The sequence below is a fragment of the Takifugu flavidus genome, chromosome 1 (assembly GCF_003711565.1).
Source record: "Takifugu flavidus isolate HTHZ2018 chromosome 1, ASM371156v2, whole genome shotgun sequence".
Lineage (NCBI taxonomy): Eukaryota > Metazoa > Chordata > Actinopteri > Tetraodontiformes > Tetraodontidae > Takifugu > Takifugu flavidus.
The window spans coordinates 4,513,537-4,527,218 of record NC_079520.1 but is presented as its reverse complement, the minus strand read 5'-3'; the positions used below and the strand labels follow the sequence as shown (position 1 = coordinate 4,527,218).

The following is a 13,682-nucleotide window of genomic DNA, read 5'->3' as shown; positions in this document are numbered from 1 at the left end:
TCAGGGCTCAGAATGAGGACAAATGGGGAAATGTTACCGTTGCTTTTGGCACCGATTCCTCGTTTTTGCACCTCTCGTTAATGTGTTAATGATTAATCGTACTACACTGTTTTAAAATGTTGCTGTCTTTTTTTTCTTTTCCACTGCCAGCTGGAAAAAAACGATTGTTAAAAATTCATTATGGCCACGCGGATCTACCAGCTCTATCTTTCAGTCATATCTTGGCGTGTAAAAAATAATTTGGACAAATTAGCGTAAATCTGTTGGACAAATTCAATGTTCAATTTAAAAATGTCTTATTGGCTTTTGTGATTGGCTTTTAAGAAAAGCTACATGCAGTCCGACTTCATACCAAGGCCGTGCACAGAGCTCCGTGTAACAGCCATTAAAAGGTTAAGGTTTCAGCAACGATAAGGGTAACGCCGCTGCTGCATCAGCGTTTCCTGCCGCCACATGGGACAGACATGCCGCTTGTGGGTTGGTGACACGCTGATGGGGCGTTATCACCCCATGTTCCCGTTAACAAGAGTGCGATGTCATAACCAAATCTCTCCTTTTGGCGTGCACTCGTGCATGTGTGGCGCAAAGCCCAAAATAAAACGGCGAGTAAATAATATACCAGGCGTGCTAAAAACACGGTGCGGCAACAGCTGGTGGAAATGATTACACGCTCAGTAAGGTAAATGATACCTTTTTTTTCATAAACACTCACTGACCGAGTGTCGTCTTCGGTCGCTCATTAACCAGCTCAGGCAAACCATGAAATCCCCAAATCTCCTATTAAACGCTGATGCTCTGTAATCACACGTATCAGTAATCCCACAGACGTGACTGCATCAATCACTCAGTGCGGAAGTGAGCGTCTCTGAAGTCAAGAAGTCGGGGTGTAAACACTAAACAGACCCAAGGGAAACTGAACCTATCAAAGAAAAACGAGGGGAAATTGACTTTAAAATGTCTTTTACTGGCCTGTGTTGATTTCAAAATTAAAGACCAGTATTATTCACCCCCTAAAATATCACTGGCATCTTTGTTTTCTGGCCATTACAGGAGCAAAAGGAAAATCACCACATTTTCAAACCTCTTCTCAAATATCAAGGTATAACAAGTAGCTCAACGTGGATTCTAATCCTTTATTATAATAAATTCTCTTATAGGCTCTTGACTCTGTGCTGATTCAACTGGCCATCGTTTTTGTGTAACTTCCATTGCAACTCTACACCATATTCTTCGAACTATCAGCTGATTAGCACCTACACGTAGATTTCTTACCAAGGTGATTGACTGCAGCGGGTTTAAGAGCTCCCAAAGGCCGCTCGTTGTTGGACAAGCCACCTGATGAGCAGAGAAGAGATGTTTAGTTGCAGAGATGTGAAGCACCATCTGTTTACAACAGCATGAATATTATTAGTGCATTTACGCACAGGATATTTTTAATCTGATGGTATCAAGCAACACCAGCCACTGAGATTTCCCAAAGCGCCGTTGAATAAACAGATTCCAGTGTGGTGACAGTAGTGTCGCCTGTGAGGCACTGGCTCTTTAACCAGGATGTAGAAATGGCGAAGCTTCGTCGGAGTGGGCGGGCCGAAGGAAAGTGTGAAGCAGATGTGTGCAGTAACATGATCTCTGATCCCGTGGGGAGATTTCCAGACTGCAGACAGTTGCTGGCTCTTTTTTTTCATGCTCATCCTCCTGCCCTTTGACCTTTAGTCAACATCCTCTGCTGAGTCCTTCCATTCTCAACACAATGATGTCACCCTAGTTCTGCATCCACCTGCAAACAGTTACTTAGCCGTATATCATTTTCTAAAGAATGAAGCCGTTGAGGACATTGGGCTAGGTAATCCAGCTATTACTGCCACTTTTGTGATGATGCCTTATTAAATTGTCTGTACTTTGCGGCTTCCAGCACTGACGCCATGCTTAACTCAAACGATGGGCGCTCGATTGGAAAATAAACCTTTTCTGAGATCCACGGTCTTCTCAAGTATGAGAACCCCGCGTGGCCATCAGGACGCTGACAGAATGAGGGAAAACGTGAAGAGCCAATGTGCTGTGTCACACATGGACGAGCAGCCGCGCATGACATACCCACAGCTACTATGGGTTTTGTTTTTCTGGGTTGCTAGGCGCTATTTTCAGCCTTAGCAGACTGCTCCATGATTAATACATGATGGAGGGTGGGGCTGAATTATATATTCACAACATAGCCTACACACGAACGCACATTCACTCATGTTATTCCGGGCAAATAACACCCTGCTTTAACACAAACGGTTGACGACCAAGCCCGAATCGACACGGAACAACCAGACATTTACCATCAATGTCTGCAGACTGTGATAAAATAGCAGGATTTGAGCTCAGTTAGTGTGTAGGATGACAGGAGCAGATGGCAGAAAGACAAAACCAGAGTTGGGCTGTGGAGAGACATGCCAAGTAATCAGACACTCCATCACACATACAGAGAAAGAGCCGAAAGTGTCTTTTACACTGAATACTAAAATGTAGAGATTCTATTTCCCTGCTCCCTCAAAAGACCCCAAAGCTCCGGCATGACTCGGACTGAGTGTGTACAAATAAGCTGAATGGATAAACACAGATTTAACTCAGAGTTGATGGGAACCTGATGGAAAAGAGGCAGATTCAGAAAGAGCAGAACTTGACCTCTGACACCTGCGGAGGAAACAGGCCAAGTCCTATCTGCCTGAACAGGCCGATGAGAGAAAATCTCCATGGAAACCACAACAAATAGAGACACTTGTACAGGCAAGAAAGTGTTTGTGTAATCCGATGTTGCTATTATTAACACCAGCGGCGCACATGAAAAACTGGAACTCAAACTCTTTGACCGGTATAGAAACGAACTGAAACAACGGATTATCCAGATGACACAACCACAACAGGGCATTTAAACAGCTCGTTTTGCCCCGTGCGCCGTTTTGGTGCACGTTCTCTGCAGAGTACCTGTGCAGAGATGATGTGAGAGTTATTAACGGACGCAACTGGACACTGTAGATATTAAAAAAAGAGTTGATCCGCCAAACGCCTCCCCCCACATGCAGGAATACACAGAGGTCATGGCCAATAAAAATACACCGAGAGTGTAAAAATGCACGTGTGTGCCAGGCGGGACTTTGACTCTTTTTACATGTGTTCTGTCCCGTTTATAAAATGTGTCGACAGACTTCCTTGTGAACAGACATACGTGATCGCCACATGGAAAAGGAAGAGACGGAACGCCAAGACGCTGACGTCTGGCGAGAAAGCGAGTTGGCTGGGAGGCTGGCAGGAAGCGGGAGTGCCTGCTTCAGTGCGTGCACACCCGGTGTTCCGCGGTGAGGAGACCCCTTCCATGATGTCAGAAGAAACAAAGAGTGCTCGTGAACATTCATAAAACTGCGCCTCCACGCATCACCGTGACTCATTCCTCCAGCCACTGCAGGCCAAAGCTGCGGCGGCGGCCTCCGTCTCCAGCTGATTTCTAATCACCGTGACATTTTTGCCAGCCACAGCAACCCGTCTGGTCCGCCACACCTCAGTCTGGTGTATTCTGAGCCGTAGAACTCTCCCACCCCTCACTTTGCCAACTATGCCATTCTGTGTGTTGAGGCGCCACCAAAACTGCCCTTCTGCTCCGACCACAATCGGAGCCAGCTACAGCGTGCGCCAGCCAGGCCAACCTGTCAGCGCAACAGCAAACCAACCCATAACCTGCTGAGAGGCAGACATGCACACAAGTTCAGGCCAACCCGAGACACTTCTGCGGGGTTCGATACAATTTTATGTAAGACGACTAAAGACGACATGCCAAAACTGGCCCCATGTCAACCTTCACCTCTGAGAAACGATACTGCGCTCACATAATAAAGCTAAGCTATTTGCGTTACATATACAATCCTCCCGAGGCCTGACGGAGGCTTCTCTGATGTGATCTTTGCGATTCCCAATGCCCTTGAACGCTGGTAGGTGCCAGGCTATAAAATGTGTCATGCTGCCTTGTAAATAGTAGCAAGTCAAGCAGCCACAGTCGCTGCCAAATATCTCCAGCAAGCGTTAACCCCGGTAAAAACCCATTTCCTTCCCGCTAAAACTGCTCGCCTGTGTATGAAGCGCTTATAAGCGTGGTGCATATCAATGCCAACATTACTAATTAAAGTAAATTAATTATGACTGAAATTAGGAATTCTCTGAAGTTTTATCTTGGATTTAAGGATCGTAAATTAAGTAATTAAGTGGCTGCAGGGTTGGAAGATGAACAGAACAGCGACAAATGTTGTGAATTCCCAGTAAACAGAAAAACATTTGTGTGCAGGACTTGGGACCATGTTTAACTTTTCAGTGGCCTCCCTAAAAACCACTTCTTGGTGTTGAGGCCATGTTTACCTACCACTCAGCACTTCCTTTGGCATTTTAAACCTACAAGACGAACCACAGCGTTAAACTTGTTTGACATATGGACTTTTAAGGTCTGTGTGCAGAAACCTATGGCTGGTTTAAATCTGGAAACAGCTCAGTTTGCCCAAGGATAAGTGGGGTTTTTTATAATGCGCAAATTTCATTGCAAATTAGATTTTCTTAACCAAAGTGTTAGGATTCCATTATCACATGACTAGACAAAGAATAACCAGCAGTTTATTATGTTAAAAGAGTTAAATAAACATTTGAAAAGACAAATACATTTGAAAACAGGATCTTAATTTCAGCAGATCAGCATCTGAAATTGGCAATAACATATTTTCCCACACGTGAGAATTAATCGTACGATTGACTGAAGGCCAACTGGTCCAGCCCATCCATTTATTATCTGACAATGAGCCTCACACAGGAATAACTGCTCAGATAGAGGCCATGTGGTCTGGCAGCAGGCACGCCAACACAGGGTCCGCTGGGAAGCTCTGAGTGTGTGTGTGTGTGTGTGTGTGCGTGTGTGTGTGTGTGTGTGTGTGTGTGTGCGTGTGTGTGTGTGTGTGTGGTAAGTCTCTGCTGAAAGGGCTGAATGTGTGCAACAACAGAGACATCTGTAGAGTGGAGGGGTCACTGGGTGAAGAGAAGGGTCCTTCTGTTTCCAGGAGCGTCACACATGTGTGCATCACCTGTGTTGCACGAGAGGTCACAAACACTGTAATATGCATTTGCTCGGGCAAAGCGTGACCTTTGCTGGGACCATAACAACATCCAAATGACGGATAATGTCCAGCTGTGCAAAAATTAGGTATTTTTTGTAGGGAATCAATGGTTATTTGTAGGTTTGCCATCAAGGGTTCTTCCCATTTTCTCTGTTGCCGTTGCTGTTTACAGATGATTGGCTATGAAACCGTAACCTTACAGAGTCGCCAGCAGCCTGCCTTAATTACACCTTCTCTGCTCTACAGTTGTAGGTAACAGCAATTCCTGTTACCGCGTGTGGCCTTGCCTGGAAATATGGGTGTGAGTCTCAACATGTGCGTTCATGTAAGATGAGAGAGCAGAGCGGCTTCAGCTGCAGCTTCAAACGCCGCTGTGGTTCGGTGTGAATTTAGGGTTAGGGTTAGGTAATCGTCTCAGTGTTTCTGTCATTCGGTTGTTTTGCTCAGATCATTAGTTTGGGGCACCAAGAAGGTGAAGCTTTACCTGTAAAATACAACTTTTTTTCTTTTTGTTTAAACAATAACTTGATTTTTCCAAGCCTGGACATTAAATGTTTCCATGCAGTTTCCATCTGTTGCCAAATTCTTTGTCATTTTCGTGACTTACATGAAAACATCTCTGCATGACTCTTTATGGATGGATATAAATCATACATGACGTAAGTCAAGCAAACAATGCAACATTCTTCTCTTGCTTTCCACACAGTTTCACTTCAGAACACCAATAAATCTTCCAAACGGCGCACTTTCTGAAAACCCACAACATGCACCAAATCCCCAAATACTCCCATCCAATCTGAATATTATGGCACATTCTATACAACCACAGTCCCTCATAACCACACTACAGGAATATTCCACTGCATAACTGACAGATCCCCGTTTTTCTTATGAGTCTTTGAAGCAGCACGTCTCTCTGCGTGTACAAAGATGGCTGCTAATCCTGCCACGCTTCTGCAGCTGATGTCCCCCCACCTTCTCATTTCTGCCAACTTTGTTTCGGCATCCAAAATCTGCCTTTTCATCTGTTACTTCCATCGCTTTATCCGGCTAACAGAACTCACCCAAAGAGAGGAAGAAAAGGCTTCATGAGCTGATACGGAAGCCTTTGTAAAACAAGACGTCTCCATTTTCACCGCACGCGCCTCGTCACGACCCTTCCGTCTTCAGCATCTTCTCTGCTGCGGCTCGGACGGTTAAACCGATGTTTTGCCGTGTCAGTCTTGTGTCATAGAGTGCCTCTAAATACATTTTGTCAACGTTTTGTTTCAAGATTTTGACTTGATTCGGGCAAGCGCACCCAACACTGACTGACTGTTCACAATCAAGAATTCTAGATGTGCACCTGTGCGTAAACCAGTGCCCATGAAACCATAATCGCTTCTCCATGCCCCGACTGCACACCCAGAACCCACGAGCGACGTTTCACAGCTGCACAAATACGGGTTATAGGCAGCAAGTGGGGAACAGTTTAAAAATGACCAGGTGACCCAGTCAGGAAGTGCACGGACAGAGAGGAATAGAGCTGCGGCAAGGACAGCGTGTCAGCAAAACCACTCCAGAATCCGAGCCTGGCTGTACTCTGAGAAAGAAATCCTGCACGAGTCAGTGTAGGTGTTAGCTGGCAATTTTAACTGATATAACAGTCTTTTGTGAGTTGGAGTGGAAAAGGAAGGAAGCAGAGGAGGAGAAAGTGAAACCGCTGAAGGGGAAAAGGACATGATGAGTGTGAACTACGAAACAAAGTCCCACCTTCGAAATGAGGAATATGAACCGGAGCATTTTTATACAATGAGCCAGTGCATTCCCAATAATTAGGAAGGAATTTCTCACATGTGGCTCACTCTGACGTCAATCTTGTACCTTCCCAGAGTTTGCTTTCTCTACTGCGCTGCTGTGAATGTTTAGCGTTAGGCTGCTTTTGGCAAAGCTCCCAGACTTGGGTGCTAGGAGAGGTTTACAGGGGAAAAAAGGGAGGTGAGGGTTCTTTTGCTTGTTTTAAAAGCAAGCGGGGATGAGCGTGGAAACCTCGGTTCAAGTATTTGGTTCTGTAATTCTGCACTAGGTGTGTGTACACGTGTAATTACCACCTCAGGAGAGCTCAGGGGTCTTACTGGTTTAGGATGGTGCATTAAAGTAAGACAAAACTCTGAAAGATCCCAACAGATGTGTCCTGAACTGGACTGGACAGCCGTGTGAGTGTTTGTCTGCCAAAATGTTTGGGATCATTTCAGCATTTACACGAGGCCGCTGTCATGCAAAGAAACATCCTCTCAGCAGTGAAAATCTCAGCTGAGCACATTTTGTGTTAAAGGAATGTTGTTTTTACTGTCAACTACTTAGTAATTGGATAGAGGAGCTCAATTTATTTACACAGGGAGGGATATTTTTAAAACGAGAACCTCGGTAAGAACATGAAAAACAAAACTGAACACACCTGAACCTCCACCATTCCTGCCAACCACCGCACCGTTGAATTTATCTCAGTCTCAAAAATCACGGAAGTCTCAATTACACACCTCTCCTGACAAGAGGCACAGTTGGACTGTACTTACAGATTACATTTCTAATCAGACAATCAGTGCGCTCTGGGAAGGTCTGCCGGACAACCGAGAACAATCTCAATGAGTCACAAAGGTTATGTGACACATCTCGCTAAAACCTGGTGAATCAAAATGGGAAATCAAGCTGGTGTGAACAAAGAAAAGTCTTCATTTTAATGAAAGCAGTGCCTCGTGGAAATCATGTCCACGTGAGGCAAAAGCAGGTCCTCAAATCCCACCGATCACGTCACTCTGATGGCATTAGCCAGCAAGGCATAAATAAGCCGACCTGGGCTCCTGATGTGATAGCGTACGTTGTCGTGTGCCGAGATCGGCCGCTGAAACTGAGACAATAGCTGGGAGGTAATCGGTTTGGAGGCGAAGTGGTGTCTGCCTGTGATTTACACGAACATGGCATAAAACAGACCGGAGGATTATCTGCAATAATACTGACTCGCTCTGATTTCAGCCGGAGTTTACCGGGGGATTACCGAGCAATCTGATGCTGAGTGGATTACGCGTCGTTGTGATGATCATAATTATTATCTGTTGTCACGTGCTCGGCGCTGTGGTCCGCTTCTCTTGAGCTGCTATGTTTGCATTAAAGTCGGATTTACTGGACCTGCACACCTGAAAAAAACATTTCTGTTCCCTCACCTGGAGATTACATTTAAAATGATACAGTCTATGTTAAAGCCAAGTTTATATCCTTTGTGATCATTCCATTATGATGAACAAGAGAAGAACCAACAAGGAGACGTTTTCTGGAACGTTCTTGTATCTGCCCTGTGTTTCTCTCCCTCATGTCTGTGGGAACGTGCCAACTGTGCAGATACTTGCTGGGTTTAGTTTATTTGTTTTTCTCCCTCTCTACGTGCCCGCTGCAGGTTTGCTCGGGCTCCTTCCTTGAGCCTTGTGTGTGGATTCATGGTTCCCATGCCATCTGATGTCAACAAGCTCCTTCAGCAACGCTAATCCACTCCCAAAACTCCCCGAGATCAGTCGGCCAGCGGGCTGAAGGACGGCCAAGTTTCACACAAGCGCTAGGTAAAATTCGAGATCACCTCGTGGAAAACTCCTCTAGCCCTAAACACAAGTATTACATGAACATTTGCCGCATATTTAGGCAGCTGGGCTAAGAGCTCTACCTGTATTTATCAGTTTTTCTGCCTTAGAAAGCAAAAAAATGGTGATAAAACTAAATCATAAAGGCTTATATGTTGATCACAAGGTTTTAGCTTCTCTTTCCCTTTGTTGCTGCTTTTTTTCTGCCCTCGCAACATTCAAGGGCGACCTCTTCCCTCCCCTCCATTAGCGAGCTCCTGTTTCCTTGAACAGCCGGGATGTTTGGGAAGGCGGCGGCGAGGGAGGCCGCGGCGTCGAGGCAAGGGTCTCTGACGGGGCTCAGCACTGCCATTACTTTCATGCGCAGCGATGGCTTAATTATAAAGATTTGGATTCTAATATGGAGCCTGTCAGAGGAAGTGCGGCACTTATAACCCGTAATTAGACATAAATCGTTTGACTGGAGCATATGTGGAGATATGGGGGAGGGGAACAAGATTTTCTTAAGCACATTTAGAGGTAGTGTAAATAAAACATGAAGACTATTTTACATCTTTCCAATCTGCTAACGACAAATGAATAAATGCTAAACGTGAACAGAGCAATGCCACACTGACAAATATATAATGGCAAATATATAATATATAAACGGTTTTGTCAGTGTAATGTTGAAAAAGCTTGTTCAACTTGCTTCCAGACTTTATATTCCCTGCACTGCTGGACTGAACTAAATCCTGAGAGAGTATAATCCAGAACTGCGACGCAAGTCAATTTGGAGCTAAAACGTATTCCCATATTTGCAGCAATTTTCAACGATTTCAACAATATTTGAGCACGGAGGGCAAAGTCATTTAAAAAATGAATCCGAATTTGTGGAAATAAAGATTCCCTCTATCAGGGGAATTAAAGCAGAGAGCGTGCCGCGTTCGGAAAGATTTTTTTCACGTAGCAGAGTTATGAAAGCCTGAGCTCCAGTTAAAGCCTCATTTCTTCAGATTTTAAGTAGCAGAGATGACAGTGAGATGACACACAATGAAATGCCAGGATGTGAGTCACACTAATGATGCAGTGACTGAATGAAGGCAGAATAAATCCCTGTGGAGGACTGTCACACTAATAACAGCATGACTAAGCGGGCTGCAGCCTTTGACTGCCTCGTTTTAAGGCATCAGTCATGACGGTTTTGCTTTTCACATAAAATGGAGGAATTAAAAATGACTGAATGCGTATGTCCTAAAAGAGGCGTGTGTCGTCAGACGCTAACAAGCGCACGCTGGGGCACAAACACAGTCAATCATCCTCTGTGATTGGCTCGGCCCATACACCCGTTCCCCCACCGCTCATTACAATTAACCGAGTCACGCTTGTTTTGAGGCAGAATAAGAACGCCCGAGCAGAGCCAGCATGGCCTCCTTGTTTATTGTGGTGGCACTGACAAAAGAGCACTTAGCAACAGGGACCTGTGTTTGACCCCTGTGGAGATAAAGGTTGCTAACAAAATGAGTAGACTCCATCTGCAGGATGGAAACATCGATTCAATTTTATGCGGTGTTTATTTTTACTTCCTGCTGAAAAGCAACTTTTTTTAAATCACATTAACGCATATATGGACTGGGTACATGCAGTTGAAACACATGTATCCCTTAATCACATATAATATTAATGTAGTCATTTTTTGCGAAGACTGTGATGAATATTCCATCCAGAGTCGAACAAACCAGCACTTTGCTTCGATCCTGAGCAGTTAGAGTTGCAAGTAAAATGACTACAGTCAGTTATTACCTGATCTTTACTTCTGTGTATTTAAAAGATCAGAATATTGGAACATATATGCCAATTTCAGCTAGTCTAAAGGCTGAAGTAATGAGTTCAAGGTGAATTGAAAAGCTCCGTGTAGTAAAAAATAAACCCGCTGACAAGAAGGTGCCACTAAGGTCAATAATCAAAGAAACGTCTGCAAACAACCTAAATGCAATCAATCCTTTGAAGTGACGTTGTTCCCATTAAAACACATTTCTCTTACCAGTTCATGATAAAACACAGTTACTTGCATCAACAATAAACAACCGGATTTAAACTCGGATCACCACAGTGTATTAAAAGCACATTATGGACACTAAGGTCAGGATGTTTGGATCATTTACCCGCTGTAATCTCCTAGAGGACGGTCAACCTTATTACAGCTTTTTACTTCTCTGACTAATGTAGCTGGCGGTGATCCTCTCTGGATGTTAGAACGACACCGTAGCATCAACGTGCGGGGGGAAGAACACTGAATACCTCCCATGCAACATGGAATACCGACTTAAAGTTTGGAATATAACGGAAGCGTTGCGTTGGGAGCGCTGCAGCGGGTGTCACTTCTGTGTTTGTGCTCCAGCGTGTTGTGTTTACTTGTGGTTTGGCATGAGGCTGTGTCTGCTGCAGACAAAAAAAAAGAAGGGGGGGGGTAGGGTCAGGCCCCATTCGATCGGTGCTTGAAACAAAATGTCCTCTGTTCTTTAAATGAATGTGTGAATAACTTTGTGAGAGAGGAAAACACTGGGGGAAGGACAATGGGGGTCTATTAATAGTGTCTATAAATAGATTCGTTTCTCTGCCCGCTCACGCCAACACGTCGGTGCAGCTTTCAAAAATGACAGACAAGAAACCACGGTACCGTTAAAATGTAATTATGTCAAGTCCACTGTTATAATAATCAATTTAAGGACATTCTGATCAAATGGGGAGGAATAAAATGTATGTAAAACATCCAAATCATTAAATCTAAAGAAAAACGCTCATCAGGTTTAATTATGGCCATGCCAAATGTTTACGCGAGACATTCAATGTGTGATATCTTTATTTCCAGATAGAATTCATAGGATTAATAGCATGGGAACATGTGTTAAACATGTATGGTTTGGGTTCTTTTATTATGCTTTACAGAGAAGGTAAAACGGTAAAAGTGATCGGGGCCTTAAAATGAAATAAACTGGTCTTTTTGAGGCATTATCTTAAAATAGACCACTAGAGTGACCTCCAGCTCCGAGTGTTGCTTTTGCACCCGCTGTGCCTTCGGTCCACACGTCCCTTTCACAGTGCATCTTTGTCGTGGCAAATAAACATTCCCACGAGGGGAGCAGCCTTTGCGTGTTACACGATGTGTCAGCATCTTCCATTGCCTTTCCATGAAACGGCCGCTGTGCGGCTTCCATTGCACGAATGCTCATTAGAGTGCAGTCGGGCCACAATGACGGTGAGCCTGACACAAAAGACGGAATCAGAGTCGGGCTGACAGCGTTAGAACGTGAACGTAACCAAAAGTTCAGTGTTAGATAATCAATGCCGAGGCTGGAGAACAGAGCAGAAGCAGCTTTTCGGAGCGTCTGAAGTTATCGTCGACATGATGAGATTAAACACAAATTAAACACTTTTCGCCCGCTAAAACACTTGTACAGACACGAGTTCATGAGATGAATGGATTGGGTTGCCTTTAAAGGTAAAGTTTACATGTAAAAGAGCACCTTCTCTAAACATACAGTGGGCTAAAAAAGATTACAGTTCTGAGATAAGACTCCATAAACATTTGTGCCTTAACTTTAGTGGTGGCATTCAGGGAAGCTACACAGCAGTATGCAGAACTTTCAAGCGTGCATTGCCAGCATGCTCCCAGCAGTCCATTTCTACAGTAAATCTGCAGTTCACGCTTGGCCTTTCATTCATCTAATAGGCTTCTGCTACTGAAAGCTGAAGTAATGAGTTTGCTATGTTATGCAAATGGCGGCGAAGTCTTTTAGATTACAAATGCGAGTGCACGACGAGCCTCGTCTGGTGCGGGATGACTGATGGCCAGAGCTGCTGGACTCTCTGATCTTGTGTGGAATGAAAGCAAGCAGTTGACTGAAAAGAAAGAAGGGCACCAAAACTTGCAGCAAAAGGACGTTTCTCATACCTCATCTCTGAAGCCCCTCGCTTGTTGTTTTTTGTTTTGTTTTGTTTTTTTTTGGGGGGGGGCTTGTTTTTAGGTCTCTGAAATGGGCCAAACATTCAATTACAATTTACCGCCAGGATTACTTTGGGAAAATGTAAAAAATAGAACTCCACATTTCACAGATTCACACATTAAATGCTGCCAAGTACAACCGCGGGAGTCCACCATTGGCGGCTGAGCTGCACCGGTAGAACAGCAGGAGTTCAAACGCCTTGCTGAGCACAAGTCTCTGAGTGAGCAGTGTAATATGTTCATTTTAACGACCCCCGCTGAATCAGAGTCACAAACCTGGAAAACTTGCACAGCCATTCCCAGTGCTGTTATGGTGCTGTGGGACAAAACTCCATATAGGACAGAATTAACTTGGAATGATGCCGGATTCTCACTTTTTCTTACGCACTTGTAGAGCTAAAATCTGGAAGTCGACATTCAGTATGACAGGAGGTTTAGCCAGGCCGCCATTTTTAATCACCATGTACACTTGATAATAGTATTAACAGTTCAATTCCCTCTAATTACGATGTTTTAGCAGCAGCTAGCTAAACTGCACAAGGACAAGTGAATGGCACAGAATTTCCTTGGTAGGTCTGGTGGATTAAACTAAGACATTATCAGAAACCTAAATAATTATTGACCAATAGAGTCAAAGGCAAAACGCTGGATTTTTTTTACTTTGAATACTGGAAGGTGTAGATGGCACACTTAAACTGGAACAGCAATAAAGAGGTTCTTATTAGCACGTTTGACAGCAATGGCTCGTGTTCTGCACGAAGCAATGCAGTTCCCTTTGTGGACAATATAATTAAAATCAATTACACTTCAATATAATGTGTTCTATAATTCAATGACTTTTTTTGCCATTTGAGAGGACGATGAAAGAATAAAGGCAGAACGTGTTGCCTGCTTCTGCACGTGCCAGAAAAAGATTTATGTGTGCAGGAGTTAATAAAGGAGGAAGTCATTTGTTGA

At 44.2% G+C, this 13,682-nt stretch overlaps 1 protein-coding gene across 5 annotated transcripts in view; it reads right to left on the bottom strand.

Annotated features, from left to right (window-relative positions):
• The window catches only part of hdac4 (histone deacetylase 4), an 80,187-nt gene that overhangs the window by 52,055 nt on the left and 14,450 nt on the right, over positions 1-13,682 (bottom strand). For 2 of the 5 annotated variants that reach the window (XM_057027199.1, XM_057027230.1), the window contains one exon: positions 1,273-1,335. The exons of 2 other annotated variants lie outside the window; for them this stretch is intronic. In XM_057027199.1, coding sequence (XP_056883179.1) covers positions 1,273-1,335 — 63 coding nt within the window. Of the gene's footprint in view, positions 1-1,257; positions 1,336-13,682 lie in introns of all 5 variants that reach the window. One more of the 5 variants, XM_057027190.1, reaches the window with a different exon arrangement.